Here is a 27,869-nt window from a genome sequence, read left to right on the forward strand (position 1 = left end):
ATAAACCAAACCCGAGATTAGTGTGACCGCTTGACAAAACCAAAACGCTTCAAACTGCCACCTCAACATGCACCATTTATTGAAATTCCATTTCTGCTCGGTATTATAATTAAATTTTTCAAACCGAGATTTGTTATTACAATTATTGTCTACGCTCAGGAATGCCATCAGCACAAGCCACAATAATCATGTCAAACCGGATGGATTTATAGCTACACCGCCAGAAGAAAGTGGAAAATTGAATCGATGGAATCGACAAACGGTAGAAAAGCCAAAGTTTGCTGTTTTGTGTTTGATTCAAAAGCAGCGTGATCCTCGTTCATATTCAAAAATAACAAATTTGTCAAACCAAAAAATTATGACTACCTACATTGTTCTGATGCTTTGTCGAATGTTGAACATTCCATTCTTGAACCTTAAATTTCCCAACTTGAACCGCGGCGTATAGCCGGAAGGCCCTCTCCGGCCAACGTAAAAACTTTTCGCTCTTGATGACCGAACTCAAACACCGTAGGCCGCAGTGCGAAAAGTTTGGTTTGCGGAATTATTCCCCCGGATTCTGGCAAACAACTGCAGGTTGGCTCAGGTCGTTTGAAATATGCGACAAAACTTTTTTTTTCCTCGGTGCGAGAACGGAATGAGGAATTGGGTATTGGGAGATGTTGTTCCTAAATATCGCGCTCTGCCATTCTCCCACGGTACGGGCGGCTGCTGGATGTTGTGCGGAACATTGAATTATTCAAATGAAGTATCCGAGAATTGTGAGTTGTAGCTGGGGGGCTTTTTTAGAGACTTGGCGGCGAAAAACTCCAGCTGTGGAATGAATTCGCGTTTCAACGATTATTTGGCGAGAGCTGATAGTTGGAAAAATTTCAGTGCTAATCAGTGAAGCTTCGGCGAATCCAAAAGTATAAAATAAATTTGAAAAAAAAAAAAAAGGAAGATGAGCTGCCTTGTCAAAATAATACAGGTTATTTTTTGTATACGTTCTATTTTATATACGCCCTTGCAATCAGAGCTGCTGCTCGGGTTTTACCCAGTCATGCAACATGGGAGAAGTAAACGTATTATTCTCATAAAAAGATATCAAACTGGGTGTTAATCACGTATCTGTTCTAATGATATTGAGTCAGTGGGGTTGAAATATCGTTCACAAAATCAGCGAATGGCAGTTGCCAAAACACTTGAGAATTGCACCGAAAATGTCATACAAAATCTTTAAATTTCTTATTAAGAATTTTCAAAAGATATTGTTCAGATGTAGAAATTTAGGCTATCTCAGTCTTAAAAACCATTAAACGTTTAGCGTTTAGCGTTACTCTGCTCGACGTTTCGGCCATTGGATTTGGCCTTTTTCAAGGGAAAAATTGCTCTATCGTTTTCGTCGTTTTTTCAAAACAGTCGTTGTTATGTCGAGCACTGTGGCCGTCGATAAAATATCAAATTATAAAACAAAACCACCGCAAAAACACCAAAACTATGACCATACGACACACAGAGCGACATGTAAATTAGGACGAAAACTATTGACCAATTTTCCCCTTGAAAAAGGCCACATCCAATGGCCGAAACGTCGGGCAGAGTAAAACGCTAATTGTTTAATGGTTTTTTTAAGACTGAGATAGCCAAAATTTCTACATAAAACTATATCCAGTCGTTTCCAATACCAGGATATTGTTCAGAGCTCTCCTGGATCTCTTAGAAAATTTCTCGGAAAATCTTTAGGAAAAACCTAAAAGCAACTTCTTATAAATTTAGTTCGGAAATTTTTTATATTTTTATGGAAAAAATCCTTTTAAGAGGCCCGGAAGCCTCCTTTCAAGAGGCCCGGAAGCCTCCTTTCAAGAGGCCCGGAAGCCTCCTTTCAAGAGGCCCGGAAGCCTCCTTTCAAGAGGCCCGGAAGCCTCCTTTCAAGAGGCCCGGAAGCCTCCTTTCAAGAGGCCCGGAAGCCTCCTTTCAAGAGGCCCGGAAGCCTCCTTTCAAGAGGCCCGGAAGCCTCCTTTCAAGAGGCCCGGAAGCCTCCTTTCAAGAGGCCCGGAAGCCTCCTTTCAAGAGGCCTCCTTTCAAGAGGCCCGGAAGCCTCCTTTCAAGAGGCCCGGAAGCCTCCTTTCAAGAGGCCAGAAGCCTCCTTTCAAGAGGCCCGGAAGCCTCCTTTCAAGAGGCCAGAAGCCTCCTTTCAAGAGGCCAGAAGCCTCCTTTCAAGAGGCCCGGAAGCCTCCTTTCAAGAGGCCAGGAAGCCTCCTTTCAAGAGGCCCGGAAGCCTCCTTTCAAGAGGCCCGGAAGCCTCCTTTCAAGAGGCCAGAAGCCTCCTTTCAAGAGGCCCGGAAGCCTCCTTTCAAGAGGCCCGGAAGCCTCCTTTCAAGAGGCCCGGAAGCCTCCTTTCAAGAGGCCCAGGCCTCCTTTCAAGAGGCCCGGAAGCCTCCTTTCAAGAGGCCCGGAAGCCTCCTTTCAAGAGGCCCGGAAGCCTCCTTTCCAAGAGGGCCAGGAAGCCTCCTTTCAAGAGGCCAGAAGCCTCCTTTCAAGAGGCAGGAAGCCTCCTTTCAAGAGGCCCGGAAGCCTCCTTTCAAGAGGCCCGGAAGCCTCCTTTCAAGAGGCCAGGAAGCCTCCTTTCAAGAGGCCCGGAAGCCTCATTTCAAGAGGCCCGGAAGCCTCCTTTCAAGAGGCACAGGCCTCCTTTCAAGAGGCCAGGAAGCCTCCTTCCAAGAGGCCCGGAAGCCTCCTTCCAAGAGGCCGGAAGCCTCCTTCCAAGAGGCCAGGAAGCCTCCTTCCAAGAGGCCCGGAAGCCTCCTTCCAAGAGGCCCGGAAGCCTCCTTCCAAGAGGCCCGGAAGCCTCCTTCCAAGAGGCCAGGCCTTCTTCCAAGAGGCAAGGAAGCCTCCTTCCAAGAGGCCCGGAAGCCTCCTTCCAAGAGGCCCGGAAGCCTCCTTCCAAGAGGCCCGGAAGCCTCCTTCCAAGAGGCCCGGAAGCCTCCTTCCAAGAGGCCCGGAAGCCTCCTTCCAAGAGGCCCGGAAGCCTTCTTCCAAGAGGCCCGGAAGCCTCCTTCCAAGAGGCCAGGAAGCCTCCTTCCAAGAGGCCCGGAAGCCTCCTTCCAAGAGGCCCGGAAGCCTCCTTCCAAGAGGCCCGGAAGCCTCCTTCCAAGAGGCCCGGAAGCCTCCTTCCAAGAGGCCCGGAAGCCTCCTTCCAAGAGGCCCGGAAGCCTCCTTCCAAGAGGCCCGGAAGCCTCCTTCCAAGAGGCCCGGAAGCCTTCTTCCAAGAGGCCCGGAAGCCTCCTTCCAAGAGGCCCGGAAGCCTCCTTCCAAGAGGCCCGGAAGCCTCCTTCCAAGAGGCCCGGAAGCCTCCTTCCAAGAGGCCAGGAAGCCTCCTGCCAAGAGGCCCGAAAGCCTCCTGCCAAGAGGCCCGGAAGCCTCCTTCCAAGAGGCCCGGAAGCCTCCTTCCAAGAGGCCCGGAAGCCTCCTTCCAAGAGGCCCGGAAGCCTCCTTCCAAGAGGCCCGGAAGCCTCCTTCCAAGAGGCCCGGAAGCCTCCTTCCAAGAGGCCCGGAAAGCCTCCTTCCAAGAGGCCTGAAGCCTCCTTCCAAGAGGCCAGGAAGCCTCCTTCCAAGAGGCCAGGAAGCCTCCTTCCAAGAGGCCCGGAAGCCTCCTTCCAAGAGGCCCGGAAGCCTCCTTCCAAGAGGCCCAGAGCCTCCTTCCAAGAGGCCAGGAAGCCTCCTTCCAAGAGGCCAGAGCCTCCTTCCAAGAGGCCCGGAAGCCTCCTTCCAAGAGGCCCGGAAGCCACCTTCCAAGAGGCCCGGAATCCTCCTTTCAAGAAGCCCAGGAAGCCTCCTTTCAAGTGGCCCAGGCCTCCTTTCAAGAGGCCCGGAAGCCTCCTTTCAAGAGGCCCGGAAGCCTCCTTTCAAGAGGCCCAGGAAGCCTCCTTTCAAGAGGCCCGAAGCCTCCTCTCAAGAGGCCCGGAAGCCTCCTTTCAAGAGGCCAGAAGCCTCCTTTCAAGAGGCCCGAAGCCTCCTTTCAAGAGGCCAGGAAGCCTCCTTTCAAGAGGCCCGGAAGCCTCCTTTCAAGAGGCCAGGAAGCCTCCTTTCAAGAGGCCAGAAGCCTCCTTTCAAGAGGCCCGGAAGCCTCCTTTCAAGAGGCCCGGAAGCCTCCTTTCAAGAGGCCAGAAGCCTCCTTTCAAGAGGCCCAGAAGCCTCCTTTCAAGAGGCCAGAAGCCTCCTTTCAAGAGGCCCGGAAGCCTCCTTTCAAGAGGCCAGGAAGCCTCCTTTCAAGAGGCCAGAAGCCTCCTTTCAAGAGGCCCGGAAGCCTCCTTTCAAGAGGCCCGGAAGCCTCCTTTCAAGAGGCCCGGAAGCCTCCTTTCAAGAGGCTCGGAAGCCTCCTTTCAAGAGGCTCGGAAGCCTCCTTTCAAGAGGCTCGGAAGCCTCCTTTCAAGAAGCCTCCTTTCAAGAGGCCCGGAAGCCTCCTTTCAAAAGGCACGGAAGCCTCCTTTCAAGAGGCCCGGAAGCCTCCTTTCAAGAGGCCCGGAAGCCTCCTTTCAAGAGGCCCGGAAGCATCCCATCAAGAGGCTCGGAAGCCTCCTTTCACGAGGCTCGGAAGCCCTTTCAAGAGGTTTGGAGGCCTCCTTTCAAGAGGCTCGGAAGCTTCCTTTCAAGAGGTTTGGAAGCCTCCTTTCAAGAGGTTTGGAAGCCTCCTCTGAAGAGGTTTGGAAACCTCTGTTCAAGAGGTTTGGAAGCCTCCTTTCAAGAGGTTTGGAGGCCTCCTTTCAAGAGGCTCAAAAGCCTCCTTTCAAGAGGTCCGGAGGCCTCCTTTCAAAAGGTTCAGAGGGCTTCTTCCAAGACGCCGGGAATCCTACTTGCAAAAGGTCCGGAGGCCTCCCTCCAAGACGCCCGGAAGCCTATTTTCAAAAGTTCCGAGAGCTTTCTTTCAAGAGGCTCGGAACTATTATTTTAAGAGGAAGGTTTATGCATCCTTTCAAGAAGCTCGTAAAACTTCTTTCAAGAGGCTCGTAATTTCCTTTCAAGCGGCTTAGAAGCTTCTTTCAAGTGATTCGAAATCCCCCTTTTAAGGGACTCGGAAGGTTTTTTCAAGAGGCTCCGAGGCCTTCCTTCAAGTGGCTCGGATTTCTTCTTTTCAGAGGCTTAGAAGCGTCCTACCAAGATGCTCAGAAGCCTCCAATAGGCATGAAAGTCCTGTAGGAAGCTTGATAGGGGATTTCTTGGGGAACATCAATCTGAAACGCGTTCATTTTGCTGCTAGCATGGCTGGCATCAAGAAGTTTGGCGATTTTTCAATCATTTCCATTACAGAGTTGAGTGTGTGTAAAGCTAGTTTGTCGAGGTAATTCAAGTGACACGAGTGATGCTGTGCATGTTTGTGATTATTTTTTTTCGTTTGTCCTTTAGATTTTTTCTCTTGTCGTTGTAGCCGACACTCGCCAATTTCAAGCTTCCGGACTTCCAGTTCGTGGCGCTTTTTTGGTAGGGGTTGGAATTTGGTGATTTGGTCGACCAGGTCAAGGGTTTCGCGGCATTTCGACCGCGTACATCTTTTGAGGGCGTTATGTGGAGTCAGTGCGTTCATCAAGGCCCGCCCTTCGGGGTAGTGAAACGAATTGTGGTGCAGTTTCATGAGTACAGTGATGCGAAAAGTGTCCCATCGGTCGCCAATAAATCGACAGTGGTCCAATATGATCCAAACCTTACTGTTCAGAGAGATCGGCGCGTAGAATACGTCACCAATAGCGTACCACAGTGCCGGATTGGAACCGAAGGCATGGGTTCATTCCATGGCGGGCGGTCATAGCCGTAATAGGCAAAGCTGTGCGAAGGTACGTTGGCCCTTGTCCGGAGGGGAAGATCAACCGCAGCTCTTTCGAGAAACTTTGAGACCTTCAGTCCAGCCGCCACTCCTTGCAACTTTAGTTCGCCATATTTGCACGGGGTTATTAGCTGCGCGCCATGCTGCAGCTAGGCGATTCTTTATTCGTCGCCATCATCGAGGACAGCTTCGCCGCCATCGCCATGAATAGGTTCGTTGGCATCACCCGAGCCGTCGCTTCGGCGAAATCCTGCAAGTCGGCGCAGGTATGTGATTAGTGTGTAGACATGACCATGATCTAAACACATTTACATTACCGTACCAATTCAAAACGGTGCTCAGCCCGAAGCATATAAACCGAATGAATTGTTGAGCAAGACGATCCATTAGTTCTGTTTTAGTTTTTAAGTTGGAGCAATCGCCGGAAGATCATCCGCTTGCTTCTTCCGTGTTAGAAGGGGGAGTAAATCAAATGGAAGAAGGCCAAATTGGTAAAAACACTTGGTGCAAAGCGTATTTTAGGTTTCAGCTAGCGACGGTTCAAGTGACCCCTGAGGAGAGAAGGGGAGAAATAGTCGGGTAAATCAACCACCGGTGGGTCTTCCGAATTGCATAATTGCACCGGAAAATCTTTGAATTTTTGTCAGTAAATGTTTTGGAATTTCGGAAAGTTTTATTCATTTACTCGGGAAATTAATTGGATTTTTTTGTGACATTCCTTAGAATGGCTTCGGGAAATTCTTTGAAATTTCCTCAGGAAATTCTTTAGATTTTCCTTGGGAAACTTTTCGGGTTTTCTTTGAAAATTCTCCGGAATTTCCTCGGGAAATATTTTAATTTTTTTTCGAAAATCCTTCGGAATTTCCTCGGAAAAATCATTGAAGTATTCTGGGAAAATTCGTTAAATTATTTTCTTATTTTTTATTTTTTTTTTTGAATTTTGTTCGGTATATTCTTAAGATTTTTTTTCGAGAAACTCAACAGCATTTCCTATGAAAAATCATTGGAAGTTCGTAAGCAAGTTCTTTGGAATTTTTCAAGGATTTTTTTTTGGGAGTTCTCCCTTAGATTTTCTTGGAATTTCCTCGGGAAATTCTACGGAATTGCCTAGGAAAAATCTTTGGAATTTTCCTATGAGATTCTTGAGAATTTTCTCAGGATTTTTCTTCGGTATAGTGTTTGGAATTTTCTCGGGAAAATCATTGTGATTTTCCTGAGAAATCCTTTGGAAATTCCTTGGGAAATTCTTCGGAATTGATAGAAATTTTTGGGAGTTTCCTCGAAAAACTTCTTTAGATTTTTATCGTAAAGTTCTTCTTTTTTCGGGAGATTCTTCTGAGCTTCCTCGGGAAGTTTTTCTAAACTTTCTAGTAAAAGTCTTATTTCTTTAATTTTTTTTTCGGCAGTTTCTTTGGAACTTTCCAGCGAAATTCTTTGGAATTTCCTCAAGAAACTCATTGCATTTTCTTCTGGAATTTATGTAGTTTCAACGGGAAATTCTGTGGGTTTCTACGGGAAATTATTCAAAATTTCCTCTGAAAATTTTTAGGAGTTTCCTCGGAAATTTTCCGGAATTTCCTCGGGTAGTTCTCTGAAATTTCTTATGAAAACTCTTTGTAATACACAACGTAATTTAAATTTTATTTTATTGCCAATTTACAGCAATACGAGAGTTGAATTTTTTCAAATCTTATTGGTTACTTGTATTTGCCAATTTCGTATACAGTTTACACATATACATAAGGCAAAAATATATCTGGCATCCTGGCCAAGGTTGTAAATATTTGGCGGCACTGGATGGAGGTGATGTTTTTTGATTTCATTTTTCTGAATTTTCTTCCTTCTTTGAAATCAATCTCACATTCCCAAAGAGGGAGCGGAGTAAAAAACAGAACTCACATCACCCAGTGCGCCACGAATATGAACGTAACCCAGCAAATGACAAAAAATCACCACGCGTTTAAATGAGTGGCCCCACGTTCATGCGGTAACGCTCGAAATGAGCAGCCTGTCAGGATGAGTTGTGTGTGGTTGGATTGTGGAGACCCATGGTTTTCGCTGCATTGACTTTGACATATTTCAACCTTGAACTTGGCATCCTAGTTGGGTGGTTTTTGTTAAAATAGATGAAAACTTCTATTTGCACAAAACGACTATTGGGGCAGTACTGTGGAATTGTTAATGAATAATGCTTCGTTCCTTTACACATAAAAAAATAGGTTCTTCAACCCCAAACACTAACTGAAGATGGGTGTTGTTCTCTAGCTAGCATTAGGATTGTGTATAAAAGGACTGTGGATCTGGTTACAAAGGAGAAACTACAGAAGCTAAATTCATTTCAAGCTTGAAGAAACAATTCGTTTGGTAGCGTTAATTTTAAACGTCCAATTGAATCAAGGTTGATTTTACCCTTGCTTGAGCAACCCATCTTCGTTCCTACCAAGGATCCAAAACCAACAGCCACGATAACCACATCGTTGCCATCGAATTGTGTCATTGCTCGTTCAAGCTCGAGTCCAACCACAATTCAATTAATCAAAACTATATTAATTTCCTTATCAATTACTATGCGTCACATCACACCAAGCTGGCACCGGCGCCGGCGGTCGAGCCGGGAAGGATGGCATTCATCCATTCGACAAGTGAACACCACACCGCACCCGGTCTTGGAACATAAGTTTCGTCATCCGACATTGGACCTGGGTGTGCGTTCACTTGAGCAAATACTTGCTTGAAGTTATAACCTCCATCGCCGACCGTTAGTGAAATCCTTCGTCATAAGCTTTCAATGGCACAGGGGCTGTCAAAGCTTCACCGGTACTGACATTAACTGACATCAATGTAAAACGGTCGAGTTGCGTATTGCTATACACAGATCCCGAAGAATAACTTACTGCACAAATTCAGGAAACTAAATGATACTTAAGGAAAATTGATAATTTTCAATTCCACCCTTTTCACGCTTTTTATATCACACATTTAAAAAATCAATTCGGCTCTTCAATATCTTATTCACTAGGAAGTGTGTGAAAAAATGTTCTTCATAAATTCTTAAATAATTTAATCGCCTTTTTCTGTGGAAGTTTAAAGACCCATTTGTACCACTTATAATCGCCCAAGGTTTACCCAGCTTCCAACTAAACAGTGGGCTATGAACAGCAGTTAAGGAAACTCTGTTCTGCGTACAGACTGTACCAACAGCCGACTGTTTCTGCTTTCATCCCCAGCACCGCACCGCAGGGGGTTGGAATCGCTATTGAAAATTCATAAACCACACAACTCTATCGTCGTCGCGTTCGGGTCGTTTGGTCCCGGGTCTTACATTTTGAATCAACCCAACCCGTCATCCGCCAAAGACTACTCGCCCGTCACGAGCAGCACGGTAGCAAAACTCGCAATTTATGCACTGCTCGGAGCAGTAATTTAGCAATAAACGTCTCTTAATTTATGCAATTTACATTCGCCAAGTGGCACACACGCACACATCAAGCATCCACCCGCGTGAGGCGAGGTGATCATTGCCCGTGAGAAATTAGGTTAGATGGTGGAATCGATGAAGCGGAACTTCCTTACGCCATGTGCCGAAGACGGGACCCCTGAGCTTTGAATCACGCATGGGTGAACTTTTGGGACGTGCTTCGTCGGAAAGGATGTAGGATTTCGCCTTCCGATGGCGGTGCTGGAGCGGGATGATAAATATTGGTCACCGGACGTTCCAACGGCGGAACGTAGTAGGTGGTTACATTCCGGGCACGTTTTTGTCCAGGGTAATGTTTAACTCAATTCGTTGCCTATTACAGCTGGTCGAAGAAATGCGTGAGGAAAGTTTTTCCTTCCTGCGGCAATCGGAAATCTGTCCGTTGTTGGGCTATTGAGATGAGTAATAGGATTAGGCGGGGAAGTTAACACGGCCATAAAAATTAATCGCATTTCAATACGTGTAATGGCGTACGAGCTCACAGCTGGACGCATGATATCGTTCGTTGAATGTCTGTTTGAAGTTATGACAGGCATCATCGATTAACGGTGGCATACCGGAAATGGCCAAATAGGTTGATATGTATTACTAAGAGGAATGTGAATGGATGGCGAAGAGTAAGTAAAATGTGCGTTTCGAAGGTTATACGCAAAACCTTAAAAAATAATTTGATGCGGTATGAGTATGGGAATCATAAAAAAAAGTTTGGAATGGTTGATAGAATCGATTGAAACAATAAAAGTCGGGCGGGAAAGGTCGATTCTCGCATTTCTGTACTATATTTTGGTAAACTTCTGGAAACAGATAAGGGAAAGTTTTTATGTTGGGTATGACATATGCAATTTCGGGCTTTGGGACAGTTCGTCGAATGATATTTCGTCATTGCGGAATACATTGATGTCGAATTCATTTCTTATTTCCATAAAGAGCTTCATGTCATCGGCATAAATTAACACTTTAATGTTTTTCAGAATGAAGGAAATGTCGTTCACGTACAAGTTAAAAAGAAGAAGTGACTTGAATTGGTTTTGATTTGTGTCCATTAAATTTGATAATTTGTTGGCGGTCAGTTAGGTATGATTCAAGCCATTTCAGGAGTCGTGATTCAATTCCTATTTTGTGTAGTTTAAAAAGCAGCAACGGTATATCAATGCTATCGAATGCCTTGCTAAAGTCCGTATATAGAGCTTCTACATGTTGCCGTTATCCATTGCATTCAATGAAAAGCCTACGAATTGAAGCAGATTTGTTGAGGTCGAGCGACCTTTAAAAAAGCCGTTTTACGTGTCAGTTACTCTGTTTTTGGTTTGCAAAAATAGCTTTTCGTTGACAATTGCTTCGAAAAGTTTTGGAATGCAAGAGATAATGGATATGCCACGATAATTACGTACGTCTGATTTTCGACCAGATTTAAATATTGGTACTAGAAAAGAGCTTCTCCTTATTATTGGGAAGATTCCAGATTCCAGAGACTTATTGAAAAGCCAGTATAGAGGAGTAGTGAGTTCTTTTGCTAAATGTTTAATAAATACTGGTGGAATCGTGTCCGGGCCAGGTCCCCTCGAAGCATCCAAGTTCATTAGACCGTCGAAAATTGTCTGGACTTGAATTTGATTCACACCAATATCTCTGAAATTTTTTGGATAAAACGCAAAATAATCGCGGTCGCGATCTTCTTCAGAAAAAGTAGTATAGATTTCATGGAAAAAAATGGCAAATAAATTACAGTTTTTTTCCGAGCTATTGCCAACATTTTTGTCGAGGTGCATTACAGATGGAAAATTGTCTGATTTCAATTTTGTTCTTACGTAATTTAAAAAGTTCTTTGAACAAGACTTTATTTCAAGCTCATTTTTTGCATTATGTTCTTCAAGTGCATTACTGGTGGCTAGATTCAGTTGGTCGCAGATTTCAAAATATTTCGCTAAGTTTCTATCACTTTCTCCTTTCTTGTAGATTTTATGCGCTTTTTGTTTGCGATTTTTTAAATTTTTGATTTGACTGTTGTACCAGATTGAACTTTTGGTATTTCTTTGTCGTCGTTTTTTCTTTAGTGGAATTCCTTGTTTAATTATTTGCTGTAAAGTTTCGTTCAAAGTAAATGTAGCAGTATCGATGTTTTCTTCATTCCTTATAAATGACAGCCAATTAATACTATTTAATCTTAGTTTAACTCTTCCGTAGTCTGCTGAATGGTATTCGAAGACTTCCTCGTACTCATAGTCGTTGGGCCTTTGGTGGGCGTGAATAATTAAAGAATATTCGATTGCTGTGTGAAACGCTTCATTTTTCCACAATGGATTTAATGATTCAGACACAGTTAGTTAATAAAAAGTCCAAATAGCATTGCTGTCTGTTTTTTATATGGTTAATTTGGTTGAGCCCAAATTTAGAGGTTGAGTCGAAAATAAATTGCAATGTTTCATTGTCCCCAACGGCTGGGAGCAGAATACTTTCATTTTCAGAGTCCAGAATGAAATCGGCATTGTGTTGGTTAAAGTCACCATAGATGTGAAATCCAACCTTTGGAGGGAGTTGTGATAAAATTTGTTCAACACATTGTAAAAAACTTTCATACGTGCTTTTATGAACATGATCGGGCGAGACAAACACGTGTGTTTAACCTGCGATGTATGATTTCACCCAAACGTGCTCAAATTCTTTAAATTTAGATGTAGGAATCATTTCTCAATTGAAGGTAGTCGAAATAGCTACAAGACCTCCCCCACCGACCGGTTGTTACGTTTAAGTTTGTCAGCAGTAATCTTTTTGAGAATCACAATGAACGAGTACACTGAAATTGGGATGCGGATAACGCATCAACCGTCACTTCAAATGCACCTCAGCGAAAAAGCCCATTCGTGAAGCGGCGCGTCAAACGTCAAAATAATCCGTTCCCACACACCACAACAACCGGTGGAAAGAAACCAACTCTTTTCCGGTTTCATTTTGGTCGGCATTGAAAGCGACGATCGGCAGCGATAGAATACAACTTTGCCGTCGTCGCGAAAAAAAAATTGCCGTGCGTGATTGTCAGTGCCGTGAATAAAAGTATCTACGCGGGTGATAACCATTTTCCTAAACGGAAAAGATCTGCCTGATTTCTCCGGGTTTGGCGCTTGGAATCAAAACGCCAAATTAACCTCGCCACGAACGACTGCACCTGCGGAGGAAAGGCACGTGTTAGATTGTGAATCGTTCTCTACCACTCGCAATCGAGACAAAAATTTGGGTGCGATCGGATCTCGCAGGCGAAGGCGGAAGTTTGGACAGTCTGCACTCAAAAAGCACATTACTCGAGGTGGTTCAACATCGACGCACGCTACAGTTCCGAAAAATTGCCGGAGAACAACACCAAAAGGCGATTCCGGATTACAATTCGTTTAAGTACTGGAGCTTGACAAACATCAGCTGTCGCAGAAAACGGCTCGAAGACGAATCGTGTGAAATTGAATGATTGTTTCGATTGACGGAGGCGACTGACGGATCTGCAGAATCCAGGCAGCGCAGAAAGATCCCCACGGACTGGGGTTTTTATGCCGGATTTTGTTGTTCGTGCCGGATCAAATTCGTCCGCCGTCGGCGCGCGATCGTTGCTGTTTGGCTGGAGGAAAGGGGCGTGCTAGCCTCGGCGAGGGCATCGTAGCTATCGGTGGGGACCGGCTTCGAAACCGTCGAGTGGTGTGCATTGGTGCCAGTTTGGTGACTGTGGTGTACGGAGACATCGAAGACTGCCTCGGAGGGACCCCATCTAGCAACCCGGTCGTACTGGACGACCAGAGGGGTCTCCAGCAGAGGAGTATCGTCGGTGCGAACATCGATAGTGGCATGCGAGACTCGCGGCGGCGAGATGATCGCAGCACAGGCGAAACGTAGGGGGACGCCCCGTTAGGTGGTACCGTGAGTACAGAACAAATTAGTTTGTAAGATGAAAGAAGTAGAGAAGAGGAAGTAAGACGAAGAGAGTAGGGATAAGAAGGCAGTAAGAGGAAGATTAGGGGAAATGCCCCAAATGTATGTATTAATTTGAGATTTGTGGCTTTATTTGTATTGTTGGTGCTTTAGCCCTCCAGTTTCGTTTGCTTTGTGTCCGCTTTGGTAGTTCTGCTCTACCCGCTACCGGAATCTCGCAATACGGTTCTATTGGACTCATAGAAATTTCTGTCGTTTTGAAATACATTAAAGCCGCTTCCAAAAACGTGTTCACTTTTTACGCTTTCGTCCCAGCTAGTTTCGGTAGCCAAAATGGCCGAAAACATCATTCGACTAAATATCTTTCGAGAGGTTCGCCAAAGTCAATATCCTGTCGGGAATATTCACCGTATTCCTATAATTTTTTCTTTTTATGAATCCATCATTCTTTGGACAATAAGTATTGGGGCAAAAATTATGTGACTTTTTGGAACACCGCTATAGATCATTTATTTTTTAATTATTATTGACTAAAGTTCCTTTCTTCTAAATATCCAATCGACGGAACGTCATTCGACTAAATGGAGCAAGATTATTCATTAAAAAATCCGCTTTCGACCAAACATCATGTGACCAAATGTAGGGGAGATGCGGTCAATATGCGCCCTCTAAGCTAATCACTTAATTTATTGGTGATATCCTCCGAAAACATGTATTTTCGAAGTGTTTATCAATAATCTAAATTTTCAGTCATTACATGGTCCAAACATTTCCATGTAAAGCCAACAATGTTGCGACAAAACGATTATATTCCAAAATTGAGAATTTCAATTCAAAATGAACGATGCTGGGCAATATGCGCCATCCAAAAATGATAATCAAGCGATTCCAATATTTTTCACCAAATTTTTAATCTATTCTGCAAAGGATTAGTGTTCACTCTATCCTTTCAGTTGGTCAATGTCTCAGACTGATAGTAAAACATATTTTTTTGTATCCAAAGAAAAGCATTGAGGACAGAAACGCCCAAATTGCGTTGGAATGCGCCAAAACAATGTTTTATTTTTTTAGTTTTTAATACAGAGTTTTTGACTGAGTTTTCTCGTTGGACGGCTTACAAATGTTTTTTGGCTTCAGCAGTCTATGATTTTGAAACAAAATTTGGGATATAAACCAAGAAAAGGGGGTGGCCCATTTTACCCAACCGGCGCATTTTATACATATTTCCCCTGCGATGATTCTTCATGTTAAAATCTGGGGTGGCATTGCGCACCCAGACTCGAAACGAGCAAACCATGCAAACTTTCATACGAAAGAGCTGTCGAAAAAAGATACGCAATGAGGCCCCTGATTTCTACTAAACATCCATTCGACCTAGTTTCCTTCCGATCAAACGTCATTCGACCGGGGGAGAGCCGTTTGGCAGAATGCCACTGGGCCGAAAGTCATTTGGCCGAAAGGGTCATTTGGACGAAAGGGTCATCCAGCCGAAAAGGTTCTGTTGGCCGAAAGGGTTATTTGGTCGAAAGGGTTGTTTGGCTTAAAGAGTCATTTGGCCGAATATGACATTTGGCCGATCAAGATATTTGACGGAATAGGGTCATTTGGCCCAAGGGGAACGTCTTTTCTCACTTCTCGCTGTAAAAAGTGAGATGCGCGAAGTGAGTAGTGAGACGTCTCATTTGGCCGAAAGGGTCATTTGGACGAAAGGGTCATCCGGCCGAAAGGGCACTTTTAATCGAAAGGGTCGTTTGGCCGGAAGGGTCAAACGAGAGACGTCTCTTCTAACTATTCATTTCTCACTTCTCGCTGAAAAAAGTGAGATGCGTGAAGTGAGTAGTTGGACGTCTCACTACCCATTAGCCACACGTTTCACTTTTCACTCCTCACTTCTGACTTTGAAAAGTGAGTAGTGCAAAGTGGGTAGTGAGACGTCTCGCTACTCACTTCGCGTATCTCACTTTTAACAGCAAGAAGTGAGAAATGAGGAGTGAGAAGAGACGTCCCCTTCCGGCCAAATGACCATATTCCATCAAATGTCCGGTTCGGCCAAATGACCTTTTCGGCCAAATGACCCTTTCGACCAAATGACCCTTTCGGCCAGATTACAGTGAGAAGTGAGTAGTACGAAGTGGTTATTGAGACGTCTCATTACTCACTTCGCGCTTTGCACTGTATAAATGAGAATTGCGAAATGAGTAGTGCGACATCTCACTACTCACTTCGTGCTTTTTTAACAGTGCGAAGTTGGAAATGAGGAATGAGAATTGAGACGTCTCTCTTCTCACCCCTAATTTTTCACTTTTCAAATTACCTGTTCGGCCAAATGTCCTATTCGGGCTAATGTCCTTTTAGGTCAAATGTCCTATTCGGCCAAATGGCCCTTCCAATCAAACGACCTATCCGGCCAAACGACCCTTTCGGCTGAATGATCCTTTCGGCCCAACGGTATTCGGCCAAACGGCCATTCCCAATTCGGCCAAATGACCCTTTTAGCCAAACGGTATTCGGCCAAATAACCCTTGCCTATTCGGCCAAATTACCTATTCGGCCGGATGACCCTTTTGTAGAAATGACTTTCGTCCAAATGGGTTTCGGCCGATAGAATAACATTGCACCGAAAACTATTCCGCGTAATAACATTTGGCGGTCTGTAACTTTTCGCGGTACGACATTTGGCGGATTGTACTTTTTCGCCGAATGACTTTTGGCGGAATGTACCATTTCGCGGAATGCACAATTTCGCGGAATATTAATAATAATGGCTTAGTGTTCATTCATTACTGTTCACAGCAATTATTACCTGCGAGGTTTCTAAGCCAAATTACCATTACTAAAATTACTAAATTACTAAAAAAATCGAGAAAATTTTTCATCGATAAATTTCCTAGACTGGGCCAGAAGTAGAACCCAACCTCCTCCAGCGGCTACAAAGCATGACCATGCTGAGGGTGGCTGGGTTCGATTCCCGGTGCCGGTCTAGGCAACTTTCGGATTGGAAATTGTCTCGACTTCCCTGGGCATGAAAGTATCATCGTGTTACCCTCATGATAAACGAGTGCAAAAATGGTAACCTGGCTAGGAAACCTCGCAGTTAAGAACTGTGGAAGTGCTTATGGCTCAAATTACCATTATCCAGTCATTGACGAGAAAGACAGCCACGTGCTCGTACCACCCCTAGTAATAAAACCACCGACCGAGGAGAAAAAGCAGTCTCCAGCTGGATGGGGAAGTATTTTTGTTTCAAAACTACATCATCCAATAGCGCAGACATGATTATATCCGGTGGATGCTTCATTTGGTTGTATTTCGCTTTAGTTTTTTAAAAAACTGCCTTTTGCAAAATAAATTCCCAAGAGGGGAAATCGACGACAAAAGCCAGTTTTTAAAAAAACTAATGCGAAGTACAACCAAATGAAGCATCCACCGGATATAATTATGTCTTCGCTATTGGATGATGTAGTTTTGAAACAAAAATGCTTCCTCCATCCAGCCCGAGACTGCTTTTTCTCCTTAGTGGGTGGTTTTATTACTGGAGGTGGTACGAGCACGTGGTTGTCTTTCTCGTCAATGACTGTATGACGGTAATTTGAGCCTTAATGAACATTAAGCTGCGAAGCGGCTCTGTCCCAGTGTGGGGATGTAATGCCAATAAAAAAGAAGAAACGTGTCAATTTCAAGAAGAAATTCTTTCCTCACTTTACATCATACCGACCAGATGCGGTCATTCAAAGAAAGCATTACCTTCTTTCATTTTTTCAAACGCAATCCAAAAGAATGCAGCCCGGATTATATGTAATTGAGCAAAAGTCGGTCAATATTTCAATGATAATTATTCTAACTGAATTCTGCCAAATGGCATTCCGCGAAATGTTTTTCGGAGGGTTGATATATTCCGCGGAATGTCGTACCGCGAAGAAAAATTCCACGAAGTGTTTTTCAGCGAAATAGTATACAACCTTATTTGAGTAAATATCTTTGGACCAGGTGGTATAGATTCATCGTAGTTGGTTAGAAAGGTTCGCCAAAGTCAATATCCTGTCGGGAATATTATCCGTTTTCCTATTATTTCTATGAACCCATCATTCTTTGGACGGAGAAGGGCCGTTTAGCCACATACTGTTCGTCCGAATGCCATGTTACCGAAAGTCATTTGGCTGAAAGAGTCATTTGACCAAAAGGGTCATTAAGCCGAAGAGGTCATTGGGCCGAAAGGGTCATTTGGCCGAGAGGGTCATTTGGCCGAAAGGGTCATTTGGCTGAATAAGACATTTGACCGATTAAGATATTTGACTGAATAGGGTCATTTGACCGAAAGGGGCCGTTTCACTTCTTACTCCTCATTTCTTACTTCTCGCTGTAAAAAATGAGAAGTGTGAAGTGAGTAGTGAGTCTCACTACTCACTTCGCGGTTCTCCCTTTTTACAGTGTGAAGAGAAAAATGAAGAGTGAGAAAAGAGACGTCACTTCTAGTGAGACGTCTCACTACTCACTTCGCGCTTCTTCCTTTAACAGTGAGCAGTGAGAAATGAGGAGTAATAAGTGAGACGTCTCCCTTCTCACTCCTAATTTCTCACTTTTCAGATGAATTATTCGGTCAAATGACCTTTCGGCCAAATTTCCTATTCGGCTAAATTACACATTTGGCCAAATGTCTTATTCGGCCAAATGTCCTATTCGGCCAAACGACTCTTTCGGTTAAATGAACCTTACGGCCAAATAACCCTTTCAACCAAATCACCCTTTCGGTCAAATGACCCTTTCGGCCAAACGGGCTTTCCCTATTCGGCCAAATGTCATATTCGGCTAAATTTTCTATACGGCCAGATGTCCTATTCGGCCAAATGACCTATTCGGCTGGATGACCCTTTTGGCCAAATGACTTTCAGCCAGATGTGTTTCGGCCAAATGGTTTGTTCGGCCAAGTGGCTTTCGGCCGAATGGGTTCCGGTAAAACAACCCTTTCCCCATTCGACCAAATGTCCTACGTCTCTAGTGGACTAAAAATGTCCCTAAATGTCCGTTCGAGCAAATGTACATACGTCCGAAAAATTGAAAGCACAAGTAAAAAAAGAAGACTTTTGATTTTCCATTTCTGGTTATCAAATTCAAAGTTTCGCTGTTTTTAACAGATTGTGCCTAATATGCCATATTTTTACTTTTGTTGTATTACGGATAATGTCTCGGAATTTAAAAAAATCGAAATCAGAAAACCTTACGGTTAAATGACCCTTTCAACCAAATCACCCTTTCGGTCAAATGACCCTTTCGGCGAGTCAAGTACGAGACACTGAAGACGGCCTTACTGTTGAGGTCGAAATACGTATCTGTCAAGATACAATTAAGTGGTGGAATTCAATGGGGTTGTATAACCTCGTCTTATGACAAGTGAAGACATTCCACTAAAAAGCTCAAAATAATTTTCTTATCAAAAAGCTCAGAATAATTTTCTTATCGAAATCCGATATCAGCTACAAAAAATCGATACGGTCATATATCGAGCATAAAAAAATAGATACAAAATATCGATTAATCGGAGCGAAAATATCGATTCCTGATATATCGTATCGGTATCGCCCATTCCTGGCCATGCTCCATGATATTAAACAGATTTTGGATGAATTTTCTTGATAGTAGGAAGTATATTCGTTGTTTCGAGAAAGATATGGCTTTGCAGTAATGTCTTTCTCCTAGTCAAATTTTGATTTTATAGTAGTCACTAAAACCAACCTCTCAATTGCCAAATGACATTGTTCACGATTTTGATAAGGGGTCAGTCATTTATAAATACACTTTCGACATTGTCATCATCGCTGTTCCTATGAAGTAGACACCTAAAGAGTGCTCGCTCAATCCAAACATAACAAGAGGTAAACAACACATTTACAGTGGATTTTAAATACAATTATACAGAAGTAGTCGAGAGCGAGAGCTATAGAGAAACAGTAAGATATACGACCACACAAGTCAGGACAAGGTACACCTTGCGAAACGAATATCACGAGTTCACTTACCTCCGGCAGCTCCTAGAAAATTAAAAAGTTTTCGAAAACGGATAAATCAAAGTAAAAAACCGTTAAAAAAACGAAAATAACCAAACAGAAGACAAACAATAATCGAAAACGAAAAAAGAATGGATATAAAATCAAGTTTGGAGTTGTGTTTTGTCAGGTTAGGTGGTCATAAGAACGTTATCACACATTGGACAGATCACACAACATGGCGACCACGACATTAACAATCCACAGTGAAGTTGTTCGTTGATGTGTACGAGTGGGAGTGTACGTCAGAGTTGGCGTGCGTATTTGTTTGTTTGTTTGTTGAAGGTCACAATATAAAAGTGGGTTTCCAAATTAAAACAGTTACGAAATCATAATAAGAATTCACAACATCAAACGTGAAATCAGTATCGAAAAACCAGTTAAAAGAAGTAGAAGAGGAGGAAGAGAAGAGAAGAAAAGAGATTCGTTAGTATTTCGGTAGAGTTATTTTCGGTAGGAAGAAATTGAAACTTTGAGTTTGATATTAAACGTTAATAAGTGGAACTAGTGAAGAATGCTTATTTAATTTGTGATTGTATTCTATGATGAACCGTTTTGATGGTGGTGGTGGCGGTGGTGGTAGTGAAAGCAGCGTCTCTAAAGCGATTGCATTTGGACTAATGTTCGAGTGTTGATGTTGATCAAGCAGACTGATCTAAGTGTTATGTGTAGCAATTTTGACTGAACTGGAATCAGGACCTTAAATTGAAGTAAATAGGTGATAGTTGAGAGATCAAGGTGGAAAATATAGTGCGACTACAGGGAGGCGGTTGCTTTCATATTCTTTTGAATGACTTAAAATTAAGCTGTAATTGAAATTAATTGCTATGATGGATATAAATAGGCCGATTAGATAAAAGCCTGTTAAAACGGTGCATCTAAATTTATAGCTAACGTAAGCTTCAATGAACGAGATCAAACAAGAACACTAGTGAAAAATGTAAATATCTTACCTTTCAGCGGAATCAGTCATTTATATTAAACAATCATTTATTGCAATAAACATGTAACAAAGATAATGTCTGCACTTTTGTCTTTTTGACATTGAGGGCCAAACATCTCATTTTCCCTTTCTCCTGTTAAAATTATAATGTCAGATTATTATCTGATTTTGTAACACACATGCTCATGAACTCCCTTCTCCATTATCATAAACGAGCTAATCAACTTCTTGCGTATTACTAGCGACGACTCGACTATACCGTGCGCAACCATTACACATTGCACCGTTTTGTTTTTCTGCTTTAAATTTTTAACTACCAAAGTCATTTGAAAGATTCCCTTGCCACCCATCGATAGCAGCGAGCAAGGACGGAGCTGTTACATTTAATTTCTCCCAAATGGCGCAATGTGGCAATGTTTCGGCAAACTGGATGGAAAAGTTTTTCCTCCGAATCATCACGCTGACGACTAGGCAGCAGCCGCCGCAGCCGCCACACCGGTGAATGAGCGCCGACGGTGACAGCTGCCACCACCGTTCGGCGTAGTGCTGCCATCTATGGAACGCGAGTGTGCAAAAAATCTTCCTCACGGTCGAATGCTCGCAATTTCCGCTGCCAGCAGTGGGCGTTCGGAAGATACCTACGACAGTTAGTGTGTTTTGTTGCACAACCGGTTTTTAGAAAGTTGGTTGAAATAGGAAATGTAATTAATTTTCCGACTTCACACCGTGGAGATGAGAATGTGAATGACTAGTGCATCGTTATTCGGGATGCTCTGGAGAGAGTGGGAATAATAGTTTGGGTACGGCTTGGGGCGAACTGACATGCAAAATAGATGGCGATGTGTTGTGCCGCTGAAGTTGTCGCTGGCTGCCAGCAATACTCGTTACGAAACATTGTATGTTCGCTGCTAGTGAAGATTGACGCCATCTGTTGACAGAGACTGATGTTGTTTGGTAAAAAATTACATGACACGTTGTTAGACGGAGATACGGTGACACGTAGGAAAATTTACGATCCATATGGAAAGTTTGGCTTTAATTTTTTGTAGGATGTGGGATTTTCTTACTCCCTGTTCACTTTTTGTTTCAATACTGGTCTTTCTGTTTATTATTTGAAATTTTGAAATTTATCCATTTCTATCTACCATCAGTAAATCGACTGTTTTAATAAATATGTTTCGGACTGACAAAAACAATAATAAAAACAATAGAAAACAACAATCATTTTCGATAAGTATGCTAATTGAAGGTGGTATCAAAAACACAACTACATAGAGTGAATGGTGGGTTCTGCAGGATTATTTCGATTATTGGCATGCTTCTTTTCTTTGGATTTACTTTGCTTAATTGGATCTCATCGTATGGCAGTTTAAAAAGCTTTTGTCAATTCAAGCGAAGGTAAGGTGTTTTGTCGGAAGCAGACAATGTCAGGTCGGATAATGTTGGTAGGGATGTGTTCAAATTTACATTCTAAAGAATGTGAACACAAGAAAGAAGTTTCAAAAGCACATCGTTGAATAAATCTACAATTACTTATCCGAGATTTAACGAAAAGGAGTTCACGGTACACATTTGTGTGAAATCGATGTTTTGCTTGAGATATATTTAATTCATCCAAAGTCTTCTCCTTTCGTGCTATTATCAAATATTCACGAATGAAATTGTTCACCGTTCTTTCGCAATCATTCAGAAATCAAGAAGGTTGCCTTCTGCACGCAGGCCTATTTCTCGGTAGAAATAAACGCACACACTCCAACCTATTCGTAAGCACACATTATATCTCGTTCCAAGAGCTATTATCTATCCTGCCGATGCTATAAGCCCCGGGACCCGCAATTGTTCGCCATCATTCAATGCGCCTCCCCCCCTCGGATCCGGCCTCTATTCACCGCAGCATAACAACCCCCACAATTGAGTTTATACAACTTTTAAGAAAGCAATTTAAGTTTCTCACACAAAATACAATTCCCACCCCCACGCTTTCATCGTCGTGCAGCCGCAAGTGTTTGTCACGTACCCTATTCACTTTTCCATCAGCCCAGCCGAACCGAACCAGCGAACCATCCAATGATAGCGGAAAACGGCGACACATGCCGGATCACTCAAGTTCGGTTCACTTTAGCGCTCGGCGGAGGAGGTGGTGTCGACTGGAAATAGCAAACCCTCCTCATTCGTTCGGTCGGTCGTACAAAGGAAACACGGTTGGTGGGTGGCACGTTGCGACGCGCGGAATGGTGAGTGCCAACACAAGTTGGGACGCCAGAAAAGAAAATTTAAAGGAAATGCATCATCCCCCCATGTCCTCCTGCTCCATTGCCCTCTCGAGTCAAATGGGATGGAAGAGGATGTCTTCAAAATGACAGGGGCGGTAAGCAAAGGTGGTTTAAGGTAGAATTTTTAATATTGAAAAAAAAAAAATAGTCTGTTCATTTTGGAATCTGTTTTTGTTGGAACGCTCACCACCATAATAATGTCGCATCTGTTCAAATGTTGATTAATCCATCCATAAAGAATCAAACATATTTAATCAAAATGGGGGGTTATGAGACCCCTGGGCACCGGAACATAACACATTGACTGTGCACACCACTGACACGCCTAGGAAGAAAACCATATTCATTGGAAATCTAAATTGTAGAGAAAACGCTCGCCGGCAGCAACGCCGGCTCGAAAATTGATAGCGAAAATGATGTGAATTCTCCGGGAGCTAAAAGCTTTCCGCTGTTTGAAGATTTCGATTGCTTCCCACCGCCGCCACCGTCGACCCTCCCGGGAGCTGTGTGGAAATGTTGAATTGACATGAAATTGGCCCGCTGGGAAAGCGCGGCGGGGTGTGGAACAATCAATTAGGTGCTGTCGCTTTTCACATTTAGTGTTGGTGTCAAGTCGGATGTATGTAGACACACCGGCTGGCAGCAAAGTGGGTGAGTGCGCAATTGACAATTATCGCTTCCGACTAGGACGGCGACATCGTCCTTGCCGTTGTCGTCGTCACGCGTCGTCGTCGGCTGGATACGAGTGCGAGGTGCATATCTCGAAGGCGCCAACGGAACGACGTCGTCTTAATTATTAAAATCAAAGTTGCGCTCCCCGCTCTTGATGTTGTTGGCCAGAGACCAGCATGCTTCATGATTTAATTGAATTTTTATTACTGTGATTGGATTTTCCGTGCCCGCTTCGGAGCTACAATGCTGGATGTCCCGGAAAGATGACGAAAGATGAGAGCTGTTAGTTTGATTTACGATGATGGCGATAATAAATATGATTCCCACAACGGGAATTGGCGAGAAGGTCACAAGTTGGAATGTGACAAAAGTTGGTACGTAATAAAAAATGTTGCTTCAATACCAGGAACCAGGTATTATAAAATCCGTTTATTATGTCTCGTCCTATTTGGGTAATTCACAAGAAACTTGCAGGTACTGTATTTACAGTGAAATCTGGATATCAATTTTGAAATCGAAACATGTTGAGAGGGTGGAAAATTCTGTGCAAGTATTGCTCTCCAGCGTCTAGTCGAGACTAGACGCATGGAGTAAATTACACAAAATAGCCCTTGATCTTGAAACTATGCCAATTTGCAACCTGTAAAGATATCTTGCATGTATATGCATGCCTCCGACTATTTCATCTTCTAAGAAGACTATGGGCTCTTAAGACCCTGGAAGCAACACAGTGGTCACTCCTCAACATGTTCCAAGATATTTAAGGTTTTTGTGAATAATTTAAGCAAAATGGCAATGGAAAAACTTGTCATAAGAGGAGTTAGTACTATCCCATTTAATTCCACTACTTGATTTTAATCGGTGGAATTAAATGGGATAGTACCAATTCTTCTTATGACAAGTGAAGACGTTCCACTAACAAGCTCGAAATAATTTTCTATAAAAAAATGGGAGAAAGTAAACGATCCTGAAAATTTAGACCCACGATGAATACGCCTCTTCGTCGTATAACTGTTGAAAGCAGCGATAGGTGAGTGTTCAGCAGCAAGGATTATGACTTGAAATCCTTGCTTCTGGCCAAGGTCATAGAGTTTGAGGAGCCATCAGTTCTCAACCATGGATTATGACTTGAAATCCTTGCTTCTGGCCAATGTCATAGAGTTTGAGGAGCCATCAGTTCTCAACCAATCAACCTGGAGTTTGGATGCGTCGCACCAACCAACTGGGGAGCATGTGCGACTGTCGCAAATCCGTGACCACTATACGTCACTAAAACATAGGCAAAGTGGACTTACCGGAGAGGAAAAAGTTTCACAACATCAATGGATGCTGTGCAGCTCCTTATGGATCCGTTGGTAACAACAAAAGCTAATCACATGGGACACCTCATTTCTGAGTGACGCCAAAGCCGCTGGGAGTCAGGGGTTCAAAAGAAACACGCAGATGTCGGACTAGCTAGTTTAGCCCTCCGCTTACGAGGATCTTCTGATTCTAGATATCTTGTGCGCACATTTCGATTCGATAACGTGAGGAAGTCGCTACGAATTCTCGTGTACCAAGGAACTGGACTTTATAAAGTATTTGAATTCCTTCAGCGACGGATTAAAGTTTTGAGTTTCACCACACATTGGTTTGTTTTCAACCATCATCAAACGGTTATGGAAACAGATCTCCAAGCGTTTGAACTTCTGAAGTGAACACTAGTTCTCGATCTGAATGGAACGCCAACCCAAGTCTCAACAAATCACACATCGTCGATACATCAAGCGAAATCCGTAATTCTAGTCTAAGATGAAGATGGAGCCTGTATTCCATGTTGTGTTGTGATACTCGCGATGCTTCCTTTCAAGAGGCTCCTTTCAAGAGGCTCGGGAGCCTCCTTTCAAGAGGCTCGGGAGCCTCCTTTCAAGAGGCTCGGGAGACTCCTTTCAAGAGGCTCGGGAGACTCCTTTCAAGAGGCTCGGGAGCCTCCTTTCAAGAGGCTCGGAAGCCTCCTTTCCAGAGGCTCGGGAGCCTCCTTTCCAGAGGCTCGGGAGCCTCCTTTCCAGAGGCTCGGGAGCCTCCTTTCCAGAGGCTCGGGAGCCTCCTTTCCAGAGGCTCGGGAGCCTCCTTTCCAGAGGCTCAGGAGCCTCCTTTCCAGAGGCTCGGGAGCCTCCTTTCAAGAGGCTCGGAAGCCTCCTTTCAAGAGGCTCGGAAGCCTCCTTTCAAGAAGCTCGGAAGCCTCCTTTCAAGAGGCTCGGAAGCCTCCTTTCAAGAGGCTCGGAAGCCTCCTTTCAAGAGGCTCAGAGCCTCCTTTCAAGAGGCTCAGGAAGCCTCCTTTCAAGAGGCTCAGAAGCCTCCTTTCAAGAGGCTCAGAGCCTCCTTTCAAGAGGCTCAGAGCCTCCTTTCAAGAGGCTCAGGCCTCCTTTCAAGAGGCTCAGGAAGCCTCCTTTCAAGAGGCTCAGAGTCTCCGTTCAAGAGGCTCGGAAGCCTCCTTTCAAGAGGCTCAGAAGCCTCCTTTCAAGAGGCTCAGGAAGCCTCCTTTCAAGAGGCTCAGAAGCCTCCTTTCAAGAGGCTCGGAAGCCTCCTTTCAAGAGGCTCAGAGCCTCCTTTCAAGAGGCTCAGAAGCCTCCTTTCAAGAGGCTCAGAAGCCTCCTTTCAAGAGGCTCAAGCCTCCTTTCAAGAGGCTCAGAGCCTCCTTCAAGAGGCTCAGAAGCCTCCTTTCAAGAGGCTCAGAAGCCTCCTTTCAAGAGGCTCAGGAAGCCTCCTTTCAAGAGGCTCAGAAGCCTCCTTTCAAGAGGCTCAGGAAGCCTCCTTTCAAGAGGCTCAAGCCTCCTTTCAAGAGGCTCAGAAGCCTCCTTTCAAGAGGCTCAGAAGCCTCCTTTCAAGAGGCTCAGGAAGCCTCCTTTCAAGAGGCTCAGAAGCCTCCTTTCAAGAGGCTCAGAAGCCTCCTTTCAAGAGGCTCAGGAAGCCTCCTTTCAAGAGGCTCAGAAGCCTCCTTTCAAGAGGCTCAGAAGCCTCCTTTCAAGAGGCTCAGAAGCCTCCTTTCAAGAGGCTCAGAAGCCTCCTTTCAAGAGGCTCAGAAGCCTCCTTTCAAGAGGCTCAGGCCTCCTTTCAAGAATTTCAGAAGCCTCCTTTCAAGAACTTCAGAAGCCTTCTTTCAAGAGGCTCAGAAGCCTCCTTTCAAGAGGCTCGGAAGCCTTCTTCCAAGAGGCTCGGAAGCCTTCTTCCAAGAGGCTCGGAAGCCTCCTTTCAAGAGGCTCAGAAGTCTCCTTTCAAGAGGCTCAGAAGCCGCCTTTCAAGAGGCTCAAAAGCCTCTTTTCAAGAGGCTCTGAAGCCTCCTTTCAAGAGGCTCAGGCCTCCTTTCAAGAGGCTCAGAAGCCTCCTTTCAAGAGGCTCAAGCCTCCTTTCAAGAGGCTCAGAGCCTCCTTTCAAGAGGCTCAGAAGCCTCCTTTCAAGAGCTCAGGAAGCCTCCTTTCAAGAGGCTCAGGAAGCCTCCTTTCAAGAGGCTCAGGAAGCCTCCTTTCAAGAGGCTCAGAAGCCTCCTTTCAAGAGGCTCAAGCCTCCTTTCAAGAGGCTCAGGAAGCCTCCTTTCAAAAGACTAAGAAGCATCCTTTCAAGAGGCTTGGAAGCTTCCTTTCAAGAGACTCAGAAGCCTTCTTTCAATAGACTCAGAAGCCTCCTTTCAAGAGGCTCAGAAGCCTCCTTTCAAAAGGCTCAGAAGCCTCCTTTCAAGAGGCTTTCAAGAGGCCTCCTTTCGAGAGGCTCAAAAGCTCGGAAGCCTCCTTTCAAGAGGCTCGGAACCTCCTTTCAATAGGTTCGGAAGCCTCCTTTCAAGATGGTCGGAAGCCTCCTTTCAAAAGGCTTGGAAGCCTCATTTCAAGAGGGTCGGAAGCCTTCCTTCAAGAGGCTCGGAAGCCTCCTTTCAAGAGGGTAAGAAGCCTCCTTTCAAGAGGCTTGGAGGCCTCCTGTCAAGAGGCGTGGAAATCTTCTTTCAAGAGGCTCGGAAGCCTCATTTCAAGAGGCTCAGAAGCCTCCTTTCAAGAGGCTCAGAAGCCTCCTTTCAAGAGGCTCAGAAGCCTCCTTTCAAGAGGCTCGGAAGCCTCCTTTCAAGAGGCTCGGAAGCCTCCTTTCAAGAGGCTCGGAAGCCTCCTTTCAAGAGGCTCGGAAGCCTCCTTTCAAGAGGCTCGGAAGCCTCCTTTCAAGAGGCTCAAAAGCCTCCTTTCAAGAGGCTCGGAAGCCTCCTTTCAAGAGGCTCAAAAGCCTCCTTTCAAGAGGCTCGGAAGCCTCCTTTCAAGAGGCTCGGAAGCCTCCTTTCAAGAGGCTCGGAAGCCTCCTTTCAAGAGGCTCGGAAGCCTCCTTTCAAGAGGCTCGGAAGTATCTTTTCAAGAGGCTCGGAAGCCTCCATTCAAGAGGTTCAGCAGCCTCCTTTCAAGAGGCTCGGAAGCCTCCTTTCAAGAGGCTCGGAAGCCTCCTTTCAAGAGGCTCGGAAGCCTCCTTTCAAGAGGCTCGGAAGCATCCTTTCAAGAGGTTCGGAAGCATCCTTTCAAGAGGTTCGGAAGCCTCCTTTGAAGAGGCTCGGAAGCCGCCTTTGAAGAGGCTCGGAAGCCGCCTTTGAAGAGGATTGGAAACCTCCTTCTACGCTTCTCGGAAACCTCTCGGAAGCCTCTCTTCAAAGTGCTCGGAATTCTTATTCAAAAGACTTGGCTTTTTTTAAATGGCTCTGAAGTCTCCTTTCGAGTGGCTCGAAAACCGCCTTTTAAAAGGTTCG

At 44.5% G+C, this 27,869-nt stretch overlaps 1 protein-coding gene across 18 annotated transcripts in view; it reads right to left on the bottom strand.

Annotated features, from left to right (window-relative positions):
- Positions 1-27,869, bottom strand: part of LOC134204977 (complexin) — a 1,044,191-nt gene that overhangs the window by 255,176 nt on the left and 761,146 nt on the right. For 16 of the 18 annotated variants that reach the window (XM_062679818.1, XM_062679815.1, XM_062679824.1 and 13 more), the window contains one exon: positions 19,205-19,216. The exons of the other annotated variants lie outside the window; for them this stretch is intronic. In XM_062679818.1, coding sequence (XP_062535802.1) covers positions 19,205-19,216 — 12 coding nt within the window. The remainder of the gene's footprint in view (positions 1-19,204; positions 19,217-27,869) is intronic. 18 annotated transcript variants of the gene reach the window in all.

This window comes from Armigeres subalbatus, chromosome 1 (genome assembly GCF_024139115.2).
Source record: "Armigeres subalbatus isolate Guangzhou_Male chromosome 1, GZ_Asu_2, whole genome shotgun sequence".
NCBI classification, from domain to species: domain Eukaryota; kingdom Metazoa; phylum Arthropoda; class Insecta; order Diptera; family Culicidae; genus Armigeres; species Armigeres subalbatus.